Source organism: Rhinolophus sinicus, linkage group LG05, assembly GCF_036562045.2.
Source record: "Rhinolophus sinicus isolate RSC01 linkage group LG05, ASM3656204v1, whole genome shotgun sequence".
Taxonomy (NCBI): Eukaryota; Metazoa; Chordata; class Mammalia; order Chiroptera; family Rhinolophidae; genus Rhinolophus; species Rhinolophus sinicus.
In genome coordinates, this window is record NC_133755.1 from 138,634,671 (window position 1) to 138,653,655 (window position 18,985).

Below are 18,985 nucleotides of genomic sequence, written 5' to 3' on the forward strand. Positions count from 1 at the left end.
GCAGTGTAGAACGTTCCAGTGAAGGGACAGCAAGTATTAGTTACTTACCTTTGTCCTGCAGCTCATGCCCGTGTGGGCTGCCTGACTGTCAGTGCACTGCCATAATTCTCACTGTTAATGTGCCCAGTCTGTGGGGGGTGGGGATGTGAAGGCTAAGAAGTGCGTTTGTTGCAACTTATCTGAGTACCATTAACTTTAAAGTTCATTATTATAGAGATATTGGTGAAGTATTTCTCAGTTTTTACTTAGAGCCCTCTCTCCTCCCAGCACCCAAACATATGAGTCCCAGGGACTAGGTCAGAGATGAATTATAATGACAACTACCATACTCTACTCAAAATCACTCCTCCCCCCTCCACCAAACAAGGCTTTGATTTTGGATGAGGCTTTTTATACTTCTTTCATCGTCCTTCACAGTGAGTTTTTCTTCTAGGATGCCTCAGCCCTTTATGTAAATAGCTTACATGGGCTTATGCACTTTTTTACAACGCAGGACTAGATTGTAAGGGTTAATCTGGGACCCCTATTACAGTGAAAACCCCTTGAGCTCCATGTCACATCGTAACTTGTCTCATTTCTTTAATGTTTCCCTTTCTTTTTTCTTCACCTTATTTTCATTCTACCAGTGGGTTGTTACTCTGCTTATGCCCCCTTTAAAATATGTTTACACATTTAAGTAAACTTTAGTCTAACTTTTAATGCACTGGCATCTTCTGAGTAGTCATTTCGTATACATTAAAAACCTCAAATTTGAACCTGTTTTTTAATTGGTGCAAAATCCAATTTGTAAATAAGTATATTTGGGACAGAGGGAGCAGCGTCCTCCCAAGGATTTCAGCATGTAGTGACGAATGGCAAAATTTCATTCTTTCCATTATTGGAGAAACTCACCAGGAGCTGAAAACTGACTTCCATATCTTGAATAACTCAGAGATATCTTGGGATAACTACAAGCACATACCTTTCTCTGAAGATGTACAGCCACCTTCAGAATTTCTGTACCTTGGGGACCTACTTCTACTTCATTGTGAGCCAGCTGTGACTAACTTTGCTTTCTTGTTTTTTGAGGGAACAGCAACTTAGCTAGATGCAGTCTCTCATGAGGAACAGTGTCTGAGCAGCAACAACTCAGAGGGATGGAGACATGGTTAGTAAATGGTAGCTAGTGCTGATAACAATAGCAAAAAATGGTTGCCTCTCAAGAGCAAAGAGCAACAAGTATTCTAGCAAAGCTTCTGAGGCTATATAACCTCTAATTTAGACCAATCAGAATGTTCTGGAAGACAACCAATCATGGCAATGGCTAAAGTAAAAATTCCTTTTGAGTTCAGAAGTGTGTTTTCTACTCTCCCAGGAAATATAGTCATGGGAAGTGCCTTCCTATGCCTTGAATTATGAAGGTAGTGAAATCACTGAAAACTTGCAATTCTCAAAAATCAAAATAGGCTAGTAATTATACAAATTTAAATATATTTAAATTTACATTTTAAAATAAGCTTTTTTCCTTAAAATTGTGCTGGTGAATTTTTTAACTTTTCTAATGTGGTTATGAATTTAATTAGCATTGACAAGACTTTATTAAGTAGAATACATTTCTAAGATACTATACATTTAAATTACAGAAAGGAAAAATAGAATGATTTGGGAAAGTTAGGTAAAAATAAATACCTCCTAAATGATTAAAGTGTCTCTCTTACAAACAAACAAACCAAAAAGATAAAAGCCCAGAATGAGAAAATAAGGCTATTTTAGTCTTCAGATTTGGAACCCTTCTAAACTAGATGAATAGAATGCTAGTGCATTCAGTGGAGTTGTATCTTACTCAAGGGTTAGGTTCAGAAATTGATATATCCAGAATTACCCTTGAAAATTCCTTGGGAAGCCAGTACATTATAATTCAGCAGTCAATATTAGATAATTGGATTATATGGGTGGCTTGTTTTAAAAGCTGTGTTGTCTTTTAGAATATATGTTTTCTCTTTGAACCCTAGAGTCACTGTTTATAGAGAGGTGCTCAGATGATAAGACATATGTGAACTTAGTTAGCATCAAGTGAGAAACCAGCAAATTCACACAACCCATGTGATGCTCAGTCCAGGGCGTATGCTCATGCGAGTCAGGCAGAATTGTCCGTGCTATTTATTTATACAGTAAATAGTCATTTTTCTTTCTTTCATTGCTGAGCTTATTATAGTTGAGTTTGTGATAATTATGTTCATAAAGACACAGCTCCACAGTGTATGATTTTGTATTTGTGTTAAAGTTTCACCTGAATATTTGTGTAATGTTTTTGTCATTCAAATAAGAGAGAATGATGTTATACTATATTATTCCTTTATTCTCTACAGGTAATGGATTCTGAGTTAATGCATAGCATAGTAGGAAGCTATCTTAAACCTCCCGAAAGAGTGTGTGTTCCATCATTCATCCAGTCTGATGAGTCATCTCAGAATCACCACTCTGTGAACTTTGGAGTAACCGCTGCTAAAATGCTTCCTAGTCCAAATAGCCAAGGTAAAGTGAATATAAAACCTTACTTAAAATTAGGGGAGTGGCACAAAGTATGTTATATAAAGCTTCATTTTTATGTAGAAAATAATGTAATTGAGTATTTAATCTTAAAAAAATTACTAATTTTGATTCTGTTGCTAAAAATTTCTATAAAATTAGACAAGTTATTTAACATTTTTTATTTTGCCTTCTTCAGCTATGAGATGACATATATCATAGGTTTATTATTAAAATATCATTAGAAAACAGAAAAAGTCTTTGAAGAATAAAAAGGTCAGATGTGAAATCCTTCTGAACTACATGATTAGAATGCTAGTGAATTAAGTAGAATTATGTCTTAGTCAAGGATTCAATTCAGAAATTGAATATATCCAAAATTACCCTTGAAAATCCCTTAGGAAGCCAGTACGTTGGAATAACTACAAAACACAAGTTTTATAACTTTTAAAATATAAACTTAGGTGGATAGTAAAACTGAATTAGGAAAATATTTATGACTCCAGGCATACCTTATGCCATACAAATAATAAATATTAACTATACAAGTTGATAAATACATACTTTCTAAGATGCCGATTATCAGTTTGTTTGTTAATATTCTATAGTAGTGGTTGCTATTAATAAACAGACTGGCCTTGTGGAGTAAAACAACCACAAGAAATAATAATCCAAATCAGTGAACCAGCTACAGATACTATATAAAGAGCAATAAAAATAATTTTCTTATCTAATTTGTAAAAAAACAAACGATAATCTCTAGCAAACATCTTTCTAATTGGATATACACTATATGAAAGTTAACCTATAACATTTACCTATATTTCATTCGTCTCTAGTTTTATAGTTTGAAGTTTTTACTGAATAGAAAGTCTAAGATAATGTTTGAAAATTTATAACTCTGAACTTATTTGAATCATGAAGATATTAACATAGCTGAATAAAAATCATAGTAGCTCATGAGTAATACTTATAATCTTTCAAGCCTGACACCAGGTAAATCACTAGGCTATAACTTTTTTTTTGAATGGAAGGAGCTGTATTCTACCTCGTGTTTCCTGATTATTAACACTGTATCTTAGACAAAGGAACAGTAAATGTTTGTGATTTGATTAAAGCTGAACCCATCAATAACTAAGAAAAACCTTTAACTTTAAACCTAAATTTCTGTGTTAATTAGTGGATACTATATTTTAATTTTCTTTATGCATACTCAGACTTGTATGCCTCCCAGACTCTGCATACATTATCGTTTTAAGTGTTTTAATTTGAAAAATATTTATTTAATTAAATTGTGATCATTAGCTTTCTCAAACCTAGAAAATCACTAAATAGAATCATGAATACATTGTTTTTACAAGATATGTTAGAGAAAATTTCTCTCATTAGAGTTTTAGTCATTATTTTTAATTTTTATGAGGAATATACATCACTCATACATATTTCTGGCTCACTAACAAAAATATACTGCTCACTTTTATATTATAAGTGTTCAAAATTTGTCATTTATAATACCAAGCACTTTTTTGTTCCAACAGCTCTTATTTTAGCCTTAAAAACTCTTCAGGAAAAGATTCATCGTTTAGAGTTAGAGAGAACACAAGCTGAAGATAACCTGAACATCCTTTCCAGAGAAGCAGCACAGTATAAACAGGCCTTGGAGATTGAAACAAATGAGAGAAATCTGGTACACCAGGAACTGATAAAGCAGAAAAAAGGTGAGAAAATTCAGTAGTTCTCAGAAACAAGGAGTTATAAAAGTTTACAATTGAAAATAATAATCCTAGTCTAAGCAGATTTATTCAAATATTTGTTCTTATGTAATAGATACATTCAAACCTTGAGGTCTTGTTCTCAAACATTTTCATGTTTACAGGAAATGGATCTAACTTTGAACTTACTTCTATTATCTCTAACTTTTGTCCCAGTTCATAAATTTTTGAGATTAAAAGAAAAATTAAGTTTTTAGATGAGTTGTATTTAGAAATTAGAATATTTTCAGAATACCAACAAAATCCAGTTAAACCTATGTATAATTGAAATATTTTATAGTTTCAGTTAACACTAGTTTTTAAAATTTGAAAACATAAAGCAACATTAGTAATTAAACAATATAAAAACAATACAAATGAATAAAAAAATTCTATTTAACTTGAGAGGTTAGAGGAAATGGATAGGTAGGTGGCGGTTCTGTGGAAATTATGAAAAGGACATCTGGACACAAGTTTTAGAGATTTAGAACATAAGTTCTTTATATAATTTCACTTCAAAATGTATGGCTTTCTTTTTCTTTGTAACATTACACTCAATACTCATGAACAAGGTTCAAGTTTTTGTTTCCATGTATAAGTAGAATGAAAACATGGGGAGAAAAAATTTTCAGAGGTAATTGGACAAAAGTGGAAGAAAGATCTGAGGAAAGTGAAAAAATAAAGAATGAAAAAGAGGTTTTTAATACCTTATGGAATTAACTGTGCTGTCAGTAGTCATGAACAGAGGAAAATGGAAATGGTAGAATGCACATACCTGAATTTCTTTTTTTTAAAATTGGGGAATATTGGGGAACAGTGTGTTTTTCCAGGACCCATCATCTCCAAGTCAAGTGATTGTTTTCAATCTAGTTGTGGAGGGTGCAGCTCACTGGCCCACGTAGGGATCGAACCAGCGCCGTTGGTGTTGTGAGCACTGTGCTCTAACCCACTGAGCCAACCAGCCGCCCCATACCTGAATTTCTTGAAAGAGCAGAAACGTATTGATAGGGAAGAGACTTTAGGTCTTCTATTTTTCCAGGTAGTGTCATTTCCCAGGAACAGCCAGGACTTTTATCATCCTATAAGTCACTGACATCTTCTCCTTTCAGATGTATGCCCTCGGGATCTTTAGGGGGAGGTAATGTTAAGCCACTTACATATAATTAATGAGATATTCACAAAGAAATGTTCATAAGTCTGGGAGAGTCAGTACTTAGAACTAAAGAAGGCCTGTACTTTTAGCTCTTGATTGAATTCATGTAATGCATTTTTTATGATAACCAAATCTCTTATCTATGTGATAATCAACTAATTGACTCATTATTACTTTTTTTCCCATAGATATAAGTATACAGTTAAGCTCAGCTCAGTGTCGCTGTACTTTCCTAGAAAAGCAACTAGAATACACAAAGAGAATGGTTCTCAATGTAGAGCGAGAGAAGAATATGATCCTAGAACAACAGGTGAACATATTTTCTTTAAGGAATATAATATCATTTAATGTGTTTTTGAAGAATAATAACTGTATGGTAACAGATGGTAACTCTTGTGACCATTTCACAATGTATTCAAAGGTCAAATCACTACGTTATACACCTAAAACTAATATAATATTGTATATCAGTTAATACCTCAATAAAAAAAGTAAGATGTAAACTATATGACACAAATTAGATACACAGTAAAATCTGGTAAAGTTCCCCTCAGGGAGGTAAAAAAAGAAAATTTACCGTCTTTTGAAAATTGTCATAATCTTAAGTAAATGAGGATATAAAGCTGTATATGGGAGATTTCCACTTACAATGATGCAGACTAAGGCATTTGGACCAACTTTTCTATAGAGGAAAACAAGAAAAACTGAACAGAATATTAAAAAAGAAAGAGAGCGAGATAGAGAAGAGAAACAAAAAATACACAGAGGCACTGGAGAATTAACAAGTTAATGAAAAATCCCCAATTCAAAAATCTGTGTAGAGTTAAATCCAGAAGGTTGGCCTGGTATTTCAGGCCCCATCCTTCTGAGGGCATTTCTGATTCCAGAACAGTTAATTGAGAAGCTAAATAATGCTTCTGATAGCCATCTTTATGGGGCTAAGGAAATTATAGAGTCCAGGGTCTATCAAGAGTAGGAATCTTGTAAATTTCCTGTGCTCTTGAGTTCTTTGTAAGGGTGAACAAGAAGGAAAAATACTCAGATTATAACTCGGCTCTAGGCTAGACTAACCCAGAAAATCTTAGTCCCTGAAATTGGATTAAAGTGATCTTGAATTGCTAATATTCCCAGAAACCTCGATTTATTTCTATAAACATGGTGTTGTGACCTCAGCCCCCATCCTTAGGTGCTTTCCAAAAGTTATCTCATTAACATAACAAGACACCTTTACTGCTCTCAAAGCTTTGGAAATTCCAACGGTTTGGGAGAGCCATGAGTCAGGAACTAGATGAAGACCAAATATCTAATAAATCACAATATCACAATGGTCAATATTTTTTAAAGGAACGTAAGAAACAAGAAAAATATATATTTACCAACAATTTTACTATTTTCAGCGTTTTTTATTTGTATAGATTCAGTTTTCCATCTGGTATTTTTTGTTTTTCAATCTAAAGTACTTCCTTTACAAGTATGATGCAAATTCTCTTAGCGTATATTATCTGGAAAAGTCTTATTTCACCACATTGATGAAGGATATTTTCACTGGATATAGAATTCTAGTTTATAGCTTTTATTCTTTCAGCACATTAAAGATGTTGTCTCAATTGTCTTCTAGCTTTCATAGTTTGTAATGAGAATTGTTATCTTCATTCCTCTGTGCATAATGTGTAATTTCTCACGCTGCTTTGAAGATTTTCCCTTTATTATTAGTTTTCAACAGTTTGATAATAATGTGTCCCCAAACATGATTTTCTGTTCTGCTTGGGTTTGTTGTTTGGAGATTCTTGGATCTGTCGGTATTATTCATCAATTTGGAACATTTTTGCTGTTATTCTTCAAACAATTACTCTTGTTTGACCTCTCTTTCTTCTCCTTCTGTGACTCCAATTAGTCTGTAGGTTACCAAGACTGTTTATTGATTGTTTCATTTTTCTGTTTTTTAATAGACTTTGTTTTTTATAACACTTTTAAGTTTATAGAAAATTGAGCTGATAGTACAGAGAGTTTTCATATACCCTTTCCCCTCACAGCGGCCTCTATCATTAACGTCTGGCATCAGTGTGTTAGTAAATACCAGGACAAAACAGTAAATAGATATGCATAACTTTCCTGTTCTGCACATTCTCTGTATGCTTTATTCCTCTGATAGATGCTTTTCTATGTTATAATTAGAGAGAGAGAAAGTCATTGAGTACATTTGGTCACCCTGTGTACAACACTATTTACTACAGCTTTCACTGATGATATTTTCCTTGAAATGGTATATAAAGATGCACAGAAGAGTTTGTTTCATTGATGCTAATATAGCACATCTTTTTTTGCACATTATATTTTTTCTTTAAAACCATTTGATTTTCTTGGTTTTTGCTTGTAAGCACCTAAAATATGTGCATGTAAGTACGTGTTTCTTATGACAGATTTATATTGTGATTTGAGTTCTCAGAAATTGTATTATTCTTGAGCCATTGGTATCACTTGCCAAATTCAGGTTTTGTTTTCATCCTTTCCAGGCCCAACTTCAAAGGGAAAAAGAACAAGATCATATGAAGCTGCAAGCAAAACTTGAAAAGCTTGATGTCTTAGAAAAAGAATGTTTTAAACTTACAACAACTCAGAAAACTGCTGAGGTAAGCTTCCACTTATTTCTTTGAAGTGGTGATTCCAGGAATAAATCTTTAGTGTTAGGCATAATTGGCTTTTATAAATCTTTGATTTATAAAACTTTGTTAACAACTTTTAGTAATCCAGATATGAATTCCTGCCTATAGAGATGAAAAGTCCATGTATTCTGTCACAGCATGAGTGAGCTTGCCTTTTGATGTGAAATTGTAATTTTGGCTTCTTCGGAGATGGTAGAACATTTTTATTTGTCAGATAGTTTACCTAAAGGATATTTACAAGTTTGTCTTTCATCACTTACAGTTAAGCCTACCCTAGATCCTGTCCTGAAATGCCCTCTTTTTTCCCCCCAAGTCCTGTTATTCCATAGGACTTTCTCCAGGTCCTGCTTCCTCTATGAAGCTTTCCTTGAGTTCTCCAACACTCAGGAAACTCCTCCTTTAAAATAGTGCTGTCCTCCTATTCTGAACTGCACCAAGGATGTAAGATGAAGTAATTGTGTGTATAAGTATCTACATGGTCTGGGTAAAGTCACATTCATTGTTTTTTTGTTTTATTGTTTCATGTATGTTACTCTTGTTTCCCTACTTGTACAGTATTAGCTCTTAAGTAATAAGGACCATACCTTACATTTCAAATATGTCTTCCTATTCCCTCCCTTCTCTAACAACTTTGCCCTTATCATATGCACATGAAAGACATTTATTGTGATTTGTCTATGTTTTGAATGAAACACTGAGACCCAAGACTAAAAATGTTTGACCTTCTAGACCTTTAATAACCATCCAAAGTTTCATGATTATGGTTTTGTTGCTGAAGTGCATAACTCCTATGCATGTGCATCCTTTGCTTTCCCTTTGTTCTTACAGGTAATAGCAGGTAAAGGAGCATAAGAAGAAAGCCAATAAAACTCTTAGCATCTTTTGTTATTCTATTTTCTTAGTTTCTGCCTTAGTTTGCCAAACTATTAAGAATCAAAACTCCAAGGACTATTTGGCAAAGGAACAAAAGATATTTGGCTCTAGTTTTTATATGATGATCCCAGTCTTTTTATTTTTTTTCAGGACAAGATTAAACACTTAGAGGAAAAACTTAAGGAAAAAGAACATCAACGTAAGCTATTTCAAGACAAAGCTTCTGAGGTAAATAGAGCAGAGCACTTTATGATCTGTAACAATAAACTACATGTTTCATTATACTTCATTTTCATTAACTGAAGCCGATAGTCTAGACTCTAATTTCTGTTTCCTAGCTTGTTAGTTTTGTTCCTTTCTGCTATAATAATTAAATTCTCAATTAGCCAGTACATTCATATACTTGAATGCATTACCAAGAGGTCTTTTGAAATTTTGATAAATACATTTTTTTTTCCAGTTAAAGGAACTCTTGGTTATAGATTGTTTTCAGTTTGTTTGATATATACATTAAACAATTCATTCTCTTATAAACAGAAAATCATTATAGTTACCAATAGATTTAGTGACTTTCACACACAAAAAAATAGTCTTTTGGGCTTGTCTTTTCTTAAAAAGCATTTTTATCCCTATATACTGAGACCTGATCTTTCATTGTAATATTTTCGCAAAAGCTTGTTAAAACCAATTTTATAAAGTTTTGTCTTTTAATATTATAGCTTCAAACTGGACTTGAAATCAATAGGATTTTAATGTCTTCAGTATCAAATCCAAAACGATCTAGGGAAAAGAAAAAATCTGCAAAGGTATGCAAACCTTTATTGTTTTTTGGTAATATTTATTCACTCTTTTAATATTTATACCTATCCATTTCCAAAAAGAATTTGAAGAGATTTATAGTAAAAGACATGCAATATTGCTATGAAATGGAGATAAAAATATGTAATGGAGAAATGGAGATTAAAAAAATGATGATGGTTTTGAGTGTGAGGACAGCAAATCCCATAAAACCTCAGCAGCATTTGAGCACAAAACCTAGCTGAGTTTGCTTGACAATGAAAGCAAAGAGGGGCATGTAATGGGCAGTATATCTGCCCATTTGTGAAATAACAATAAGCATTTCAATTTTTCTAGAAAGACATAGTTCTTAGAGAAATGCATTTTGTGATACTTTATAAAAGAGGCACTAAAGAACACAAGAGATGCCTGCAACAACTCAATAGAGCCTGGAGGCATTTTTATATAATACATGCTCACTACAAAGAGAAAACGGTAGTGTTAAAGATCTATGAGTTGTTTCTCAAGAGAATTTATTATTTGTTCTTTCTATGCTCATATCCTTTGGAATTGCCTAAAACTAAGAATTGGGAAGTTAGTACTTTATAGGTTGACCAATATTTTGTTTAGATGAGTTGATGTTTTGGATATATTGTATTAAACCTTAATTATCTATAATAGTAAGAAAGAAAAATTGAATCTCTTTAAATCTTATTCTGAAATTATAGTTTTGATGACCATTATTACTATTTATTCAATATGCATGTAATGAGTGTTTCTATGTTCCGTTTGCTATGGAAGCAGGGATGCTCTTGCAGAATTCTGGCCACTGCCATGGGCTCACCCTGTGGATACAATAATGGACAGAACATTATACTTAACTTGGCTATTCTTTTATTGCATAAATAAGACTTTCTGTTAAATACTCTGGCTGTCTTTTTCATAATTTTTGTCTTTCAGAGAGTTTGCAAACTACTATAATGAAAACCATTTTTCCAGTGCAACTTTATGTTGATTTTTTTTTTGCTTATTTCCTTCCTTAAATATTTGTTTTGTGTCTTATTTGCACAATGAAATTAGAAGCTGCAAAGCCAAGTAGAAAATCACTACAAGTAATTTGCAAGTGGAAAAAATATTGACTTATTTTTATATTTATGTTTTATAGCATCCTTTGATGAGTTAGTAGAAATTTTTTTTAAAAGTTTTCTATTCATTGTAAAAATAAGGTACAGGGAGAGTAAGATGAAAGAAATGAAGGAAAGAAAAGGTCATTCCTAGAAGAGAAGAAAAGGCGTAATCCACAGCAAATCACTTTATGAAAGTAGTTCAAATCCCAAGTCTGTAGGGTCTGCAAGGAATAATGCCCCTTTAAGAATGGCAGGGTTACTAATGTTGCTGAAGGTGGAATCAGATCTTAGCAGACCTCTGCGAGAGTCCTGCTTATCTCACTGACACTTGCTCATATCCTGATTCTAGTTCATTCAAGTCGTACATCTTGATTTACATAGACTGGTACCTCTAGGCTGCAAAGAGATAAGACAGCAATTTATAGAAGCAAATAAATATACAGATATTCAAGTGTAATAAAAACTTAGCAGAGATGTAAACAAAATGTGGTTTTATACAGACAGATACTGTGTGAAGCGGGGATCATAGAAGCAGCAGCATAAAAGGCATGGCAGCCTAGGAGGATTAATAGGTATGATAAATAGAGATAAGGAGAAGTGTATTATGATCCGAGGGTATAGTTGGTTTTTCCACGAACCCAGAGATAATTGTCCAGTCCTGGGGATGAGATGGTGTCATGGTGAGAGTTAAAATTGGAAATATAGCTTGAGATGAGATTATGACTGACCTCTACTGCCATGTTAAGAATTTGAACTTTTATTCTATAAACAATTAGAAAACATTGGCAGCTTTTGAGATGAGTAGGGACATGACTAGGGCTGTACTTCTAGTTGATAACTGACAGCAGTATGAAAAGGTGAACTTGAAAGTAAAGAATCAGACTATCATAAGTGAGATAACGGAAACCTTTCCTATGAGGTTTTTATTGTTCTCTTAAAAGGTTATCTTGTAATCAGTAAGAGATGTCATTCTTAAAATAAACTTAAAATTATTTTATTCTTAATTATAATTGCTTGAAATAGCCTTAGACCAAACCAAGTAAATTCCATTACTTGAAATTCCTGTTACTAAGGTACAGAGCTTGAATGATTGATTTTCCAAGTTCACCAAGCAGCTCTGAGTGAATAAGAACTGACTCAGAACTGTTAGGATTTTTCTACCTCTAAGCCATTTTATTTCTTTAATTCTCTCTTTTAAAAAAATGAATGTTTATAATAAAGTTATCAAAATTTCCATTTAGAATTGGGAATATTTTGTTTTCGTTATGGATTGGTCATTTTTGTTGATTATTCTCTTGCTAAAGTACTAACTAGAGTAACCAATCCACCCTAGTTTTCCTGAGACTGTCCTTGTTTTATCACTAAAATCCTGTGTTCTGTGAGCTCCCTCAGTCATGGGCAAATTGAGAGAACTGGTTGCCCTACTTCAATCCCTCTAACAAAAATAGTGAAATAATTTGAATTATTGTTAAGAGCTTAAGAATGTAGTTTAGGAATGTCGTTTTAAAAATGTTTTATGAAAGAGTATATATACGAATAAGACAAAAAATGTCTGTCTGTTCAAAGGATAACAAAATTAACACTGGTGTATTCCCCATTAGCAAGACATAGAACATCACCAGCACTGTTGGAACTGTAAACCAAAATTAATTTTAGACTAATAATAAAAAGCATTATTTGAGCAAAAAGTAGCTGTAGCCTGGAAGACAGATTCAGGTAACAACCTAAGTTGTGTGCCACCCAGACAAGGGGAGGATGCTTTTTATAGCGAAACTTCCTGCCCACGTTCTCAGTTACGTTCAGTTTATGTAAATGAGGTGTCCAAATCGTGCAGTTCTGATTGGATGGGGCAGGTCTCAGTCTGTTGGTAGAAGATAGAACCAGCGTTTCCCTGCAGTGGTTGGCTGGCATAAACAAGTGGGGCATACATAGTGCAGGATGCTGAGAGTTCAGTCAAAGGTTGTTTCTGGCAAACAGAGTGCGTGAGAAACCTGTTAGCAAATAGCTGCTAGACTCTTATTAATTATAAAATTTGGGCCCTCAGTTGACCATCTCAGCAAATGAATTCCTTCTGGAGTTCACATCAAATGAATCTTTTCTTCTCCAGGTCCTCAAAGCCCAACATACCCCTCTCCTAAGTTGTATCCTCTCTCCCCACTTCCCAGGAGTCCCACAATTCTGATACTGTGTTTATCTGATATTGTGTTTTTTTTAAAAATAAAATAAAATCACTTTCCCAAATAGGTATTTCTAAAAAATACATTGTTAACAGGTTGATATAACTTTGAACTTTATATAAATGCACTTACTTTGTTTTTTGTTCTTTAGCTACTTGCTTTTTCCACTCAACATTAAGTTCATGAGATCATCCACTTGATACATATACTAGTTGTTCACGGCTTTTTATTGCTATAAATGCGTTATTTCTTTCTTTCAGTGATCACTTGGATTGTTTCTCACTTTTTGTTATTATAACAACACTGTCACAAACATTCTGTACCTGCCTCCTGGTTTCTCTTAGATGCTGAGCCCTAAGAGTCCTGCATCCTTCACTTTACAAGATAATGTCAAAAGTGATTGGACCAGTTGATATTCCAGCCAGCATTTACCGTTATTCCGTACCCTTAGCATAAGTGGCTTTTTGTTTGTTTTATTTTTTGTTTTTTACTTTGAAATAATTGTAGGTTCTTCACAGATTATAGAAGTACATGCAAGGGAGATCCTGTATATCTTTAACAAGTTTCCCCCAATGGTAACATGTGGCATAAATATAATATCGTACAAAACCCAAGAAATTGACATTGGTATAATACACACAATGTATTCGGATTTCACCAGTTTTATATTCAACTATTTGTGTGTGTAGGTGTATGTATGTGTGAGTGTGTATAGTTTTATCACATGTAGATTCATGTAACCATCACCACAGTCAAGATGCAGAACTATTCCACCACCATAATGCTGTTTCACGCAATCCATTTATAGCTACACATGCCCCTCACAACCTTTGGCAGCTTCTATTCTGTTCACCATCTCTGTAATTTTATTTCAAGAATGTTATATAAATGGAATTGTACAGCATGTAACCTTTTGAGATTGGCTTTTTCACTCAACCAGTTCCCTTGAGATCCATCCAAGTATCAACACGTTCTTTTCATTTCTGTGTAGTATTCCATGTTATGAATGTACCATAGTTTAACCATTCACCTATTGAAGGAGAGTGGGGTTGTTTTCAGTTTGGGGCTATCACAAATAAAGCTGTTACGAAAATTTGTGTACAGTTTTTTATGTGACTGTAATTATTCATTCTTCTGGGAGAAATGTCAAAGGGTGCAATTGCTCGGTCAAGTGACAAATATATGCTTACTTTTATAAGAAGCTTCTAAAGTTGCTGTATTATTTTGTATTCACACCCACAGTATATGAATAATCCAGTTTCTCTGTGTCCTTGTCAGCATTTGGTGTTGTCACTATTTTCATGTGGGCCATTCTGATAGATGTGTGGTGATATTTCATTGTAAATTGCATTTTCCTAATGGCTAATGTTGTTGTGTATCTTTTCATGCATTTATTTACCACCTGCTTGTCCTCTTCAATGAAATCTCTGTTTTTTGCCTATTTTCTAATCAGAGTGTTTATTCACTATGGAGTTTTGAGACTACTTCATGTCATAAATGTCTTTTAAAGTATTTTTGTTTACTTTTTCCCTTGTTAGAAACCTAAATGTTTAAAAAGAGGAGCATCTCAGCAAGTTTCCTCAAAGTTTGGATCACTGCCTGTTGTGGCTGAGAAGGTGAGAGGGGCAAAAACGAAGGTACTTATTTAAAAAAAACTCTTGCTTTGTTGTAAGTCCTATTTAAATGCAATGGGTGACTGGAAATTGTTCTCAGCTATTTCTTTTCCCCTAAAGTCTGCCAGTGCAAGTCGTTCTGTAAATGCAAGTATGCAAAACCTGCTACAGATGATGCAACATTATGGGCCACATATCCTTCAGAAACCTCCTGAAGTCACTGAGCCTAGGTGTCTCTACAAGCCTACTAGGAAAACTTACCACTGCAAAGCTGTACCTGCTGACCCAGAAAAATCTGTTTCCATTTGTGACAATTTGTCTGAACTTTTGATGGCAATGCAAGATGAGCTCGACCAAATGAGTATGTAAGTATTTTTATTCTTTACCAGAAGAAGTAGCAAGATATTTAGGTATCGCTTTTTCTTCTTAGTCTTAGAACAGTGCCACTTATAAATTCTTAATGGCCCTTGCTTAGATAGCCATTTGGACTTATTTTGATCTGCACAGATTTGTTGTCACTGATGTTTCATTGTATTTATTGATAGCTACTGTATTTAAATTTTCAGCTGTGTGTAATTACTACTTTTCCAATCTAAGGAGTTTCTATATTCCCAAGATCTGAACTTATAGACAAATATTACTGTCATCCTAACAAATGGGGTCTGGTGATCTTAAGTTATAACTCAAAACTTTTTATAAGAAAGATTCTCCTTTTGTTTTTTATAATTGTTTAGTTAAATGAATGATTTCATTAGACAAATAGGAATTCAATTTCTTGTTTTAGACTCTGGCTGATCTGCATTACAAGTTTTGAAGCATCCATAGTAAATAAAATTCTGTATGGAATATGTATTTTAAGCCTCAAGTTTAAATATATATTCAACAAAAATTCTACAGAATATGTGATTTGGCTGTCCAGCTAGTTGAACTAAGAAGTCTGTAGGAGATGTAACTAATTCTATTGACAGTATTTATTTGAATAGCCTATCATTTAATTTAGGGATTCTCAAGCAAATACTTCCACACCTGGAATTCTTCCAAAGATCCTACGTTAATAATTCCAAGGTTGGAACTAAAGAGAGTCCTTTAATGCCTCTAGCTAAGAACATCAGAATATTTTACTATATTTAGCTATGAACATCAAGAATTCAGACTTTTTTTAAAGTTCTTTAAGACCCTAAGTCTAAGATATTTCTAAATGTAACTAATCTCAAATCACAAGAGCCTGTTTATATTTACCATAGGTTTAATTAGATAACCCTAACCATAAAAAGAGACTGTCTTTGAAGATTAATATATAACTGACTAAAATTTATGATTGGACAGAATATTGTTTAATTATGACAAAAACATGTACCATACTCTATAACAGTGCTTGATATATGCTTTTCTTTCATAGGGAGCACCGAAAACTACTGAATCAAATGGAGGAAACTGAAAGTCGTTCAGTCTGTGAAGATATAGAATGTGAACTAGAACATTTAGTAAAGAAAATGGAAATTAAAGGAGAACAAATTTCCAAACTGATGAAGCATCAAGACAGTGTAAGAAAGCTTTAGTAAAAGATTTTAATGAAAAGATAATATACATGGATTCCTTTGTTATATCTCTATATGACCTTTCAAATTTGAGGACTGTACGTGTGACTTAGTGAAAAGATGATAGACGAGTCATTTAGGCTATTATAGAGTCATCTGTTCCATTGGAATAATATGGCCTCTAACATAACTCTTGAAGATAATATAACCAAAAGGGAGAAAGAGGTTTAGATAGTGTGTTCAGAAATGTCTTTGGGAAAAATGTGAGGTAGTCTAAATTTGCTTTGCAGGGCTCTCAGTTACCCTTTCAGCATTCTTTCCCCTTATCCCTCCCTCCCCTAAATGCCTAAATGAAGCCCCTTATGTTGACAAGTCCCTAATTCAGTACCATACGTAAATCTGGGTCCTTAAGTGGTCTCCCAATTCTAAAACCACTATTTTCACTTTCCCAGAACAAGCTGTGCTGTGTTGCGTTCTCTGAAGACCTGTGTTCAGCTAGCTGTAGTGAGGTGGTGAGGGGGCCTCCGTCCTCGCGTGTGAATTCTTAATAACTAAGAATGGCATAACAATTTTAATATTTTAACAAAGGAATCATGGAATATTACAATATTTTATCCCAAGGCAATGACCCAATAGCTTGGATTATTGGGATTACTATGTTGCTGGAGCAGAAGGCAGCGGGAATCTTTCCAGGAACCTTCAAGTGGCATTATGTAGCTAGCTATCTGCCCATGTAGTAATCAACATTTGTATAAACTGGTGATAGATTAAGCTCACAATTAAGCTTCCCCCACTTTGATAAGACAGTAATGAAGGATGTAGCCTGCCTTCATTATGCTATGGCCAATAAAGAAAGAAAGAAGAAAATGAAAGTTTTGAAGCAAATATTTTTATTTTACTGGCTTTTAAGGTTATAGTAAGTAAAAATGTTTGTATGATTGTATTAGGGTGAAGATTATATAACTTGTGCACATTCTTAGAATCGCATGGGAGAACCTTGAATGGAATTGAAGAGTAGTCATATTTTTAAAATTTAGGCAGTCTGTACATTAGATTTTGAAAAATATTTCTATTCCATAATAGCTGTAGCAGTATAAATTTTTGAGTGTTTTATCACGATAAATTTAATGTCTGTAATTAAGATGGCCTTACACAGATAGAATACCACCAGGTACTTAGCCAATATCTGGATCAGCTCTACCAATTAGGCCTATGCATAAGTGAAATAGTCTAAGTAATGGACTAGACTTGGGAGAAATGGCTTTTGGCTTGTTGATAGGTTTAGTTTAATTCTGTCTATCCGATCATCACTTGTCAATGATACAAGAGAATACCCTTGACTTTTGTTTTGTTGTTGTTACTCGCATCCAGTAGTCTTTAAATTCGCAAATACTATATTTTAGTAAAGAAAAAAAACTATATATATTCAACTCTGTAAACTTGATGTTCATTCCTCGCACCAAATCTTTGCTGTTAATATCACCTGGAAGGTCCTTCTCTCTGTTCTGTAGTTTTCACCCATTTCATATCCTCCATAAACCGTCCCCTCAGCTTTCTCAGTGCACATTGATCCTGTCCTACTTTGGCCTTCTCAAATATACAGTTTTTGTCCTACTCAAAGTTATCCTGGCTTGAATTGTTCTCCAATTGTGACATATATGGTTTTCTTTCACTAATAATAGCAATAAGCTCCTTGAGAGCAGAGATTGTTTTATTCATTATATTTCTATCTGACTAGCACAGTGTTAGGCCTATAATAGGTATTCAATAAATAAAAACTTAAGAGCTTTTTCATTTCATGTAATCTTTAAACTATCAATCCAGTCCATCAATTGGAGGGTATATTTTTAGTGTTTTTGACTAAAATGTTAGATTTTTTTTTTCTCTCCAGGTCCGTAAACTGCAGCAAAAATTTCAAAACTCAAAGATGAGTGATGCTTCAGGTATTCAACAAGAAGACAGCAACCCTAAAGGATCAAAGAACATAAAAAATAGCCCCAGAAAATGTTTGCTAACTAACTCTCTTCAGAAGAACAGCAACTTTCATCCAATACGAGTCCATAATCTTCAAATGAAACTGAGAAGAGATGATATCATGTGGGAACAGTAACACAGTAGCAAAACTGTCACCTTAAATGAACTTTGTCAGTGAAATCTTAAATTGTCTAAAGTGGTTTTAATTTAATATACCTTTATGAAATTTTGAATTATGTTTCCAGCTTCTATAAAGTATCAAATTGTAGTACTTTTTAATTAATGCCTAATTACCTCCTCAGAGTCTCAAATAATAAATGATTGCTTTTTTGTTTTTCTTATTGACTGACATACCTAATCTCACCATATTTTAGAAACATGGTTCAATTTTTAGATATCTTAAGCCAAATCTAAGAAAGTACACTGGATTGATGGTATTTAAAGTTGAGTTAAATTTGAAATACCATTTGAAGTACCATTCCACTTTTTCATTTAGTAGGCTTGTACCCTTAAGAACCAACACAAAATAAACAGAGTATGGAAAGGTCTTTTAACTTTGCTAGTACTTCCTCCCTATCTTGTTTTAGAGCTATGAAATGTTTTTTGTTTTTGGAAAGGGAAAAGCTTTGTAAACAGGCCTTTAGCCCAAGATTGTATGACAATTACAAATAATAACGCACTTAATATTTAGATGACAAGTCAGCTACAGAAGCTTTCCTCTGCTATTCCCATTCTCTTTTACAAATCTAGTTTTACAACTACGATTTTGATAACTTTTAGTTTTTGCATTTTATATATATATAAGAAAGTACAGGAAGAAGTTGGACATTT

The 18,985-nt window shown here is 33.5% G+C and overlaps 1 protein-coding gene across 9 annotated transcripts in view; it reads left to right on the plus strand.

Annotated features, from left to right (window-relative positions):
- The window catches only part of CEP57L1 (centrosomal protein 57 like 1), a 42,251-nt gene extending 23,756 nt beyond the window's left edge, over positions 1 to 18,495 (plus strand). Inside the window, exons 2-12 of one of the 9 annotated variants that reach the window (XM_074333378.1) lie at positions 884 to 1,027; positions 2,349 to 2,514; positions 4,047 to 4,226; positions 5,601 to 5,722; positions 7,926 to 8,042; positions 9,099 to 9,176; positions 9,668 to 9,754; positions 14,568 to 14,666; positions 14,763 to 15,007; positions 16,042 to 16,186; positions 18,072 to 18,495. In XM_074333378.1, the coding sequence (XP_074189479.1) occupies positions 974 to 1,027; positions 2,349 to 2,514; positions 4,047 to 4,226; positions 5,601 to 5,722; positions 7,926 to 8,042; positions 9,099 to 9,176; positions 9,668 to 9,754; positions 14,568 to 14,666; positions 14,763 to 15,007; positions 16,042 to 16,186; positions 18,072 to 18,290 (1,512 nt within the window). In that variant the 5' untranslated portion in view covers positions 884 to 973 and the 3' untranslated portion in view covers positions 18,291 to 18,495. Of the gene's footprint in view, positions 1 to 883; positions 1,028 to 1,068; positions 1,148 to 2,348; positions 2,515 to 4,046; positions 4,227 to 5,598; positions 5,723 to 7,925; positions 8,043 to 9,098; positions 9,177 to 9,667; positions 9,755 to 14,567; positions 14,667 to 14,762; positions 15,008 to 16,041; positions 16,187 to 18,071 lie in introns of those variants that run through there. The other 8 variants (XM_074333379.1, XM_019734987.2, XM_019734986.2 and 5 more) reach the window with 8 other exon arrangements.
- The last annotated feature ends 490 nt before the right edge of the window (positions 18,496 to 18,985 follow it).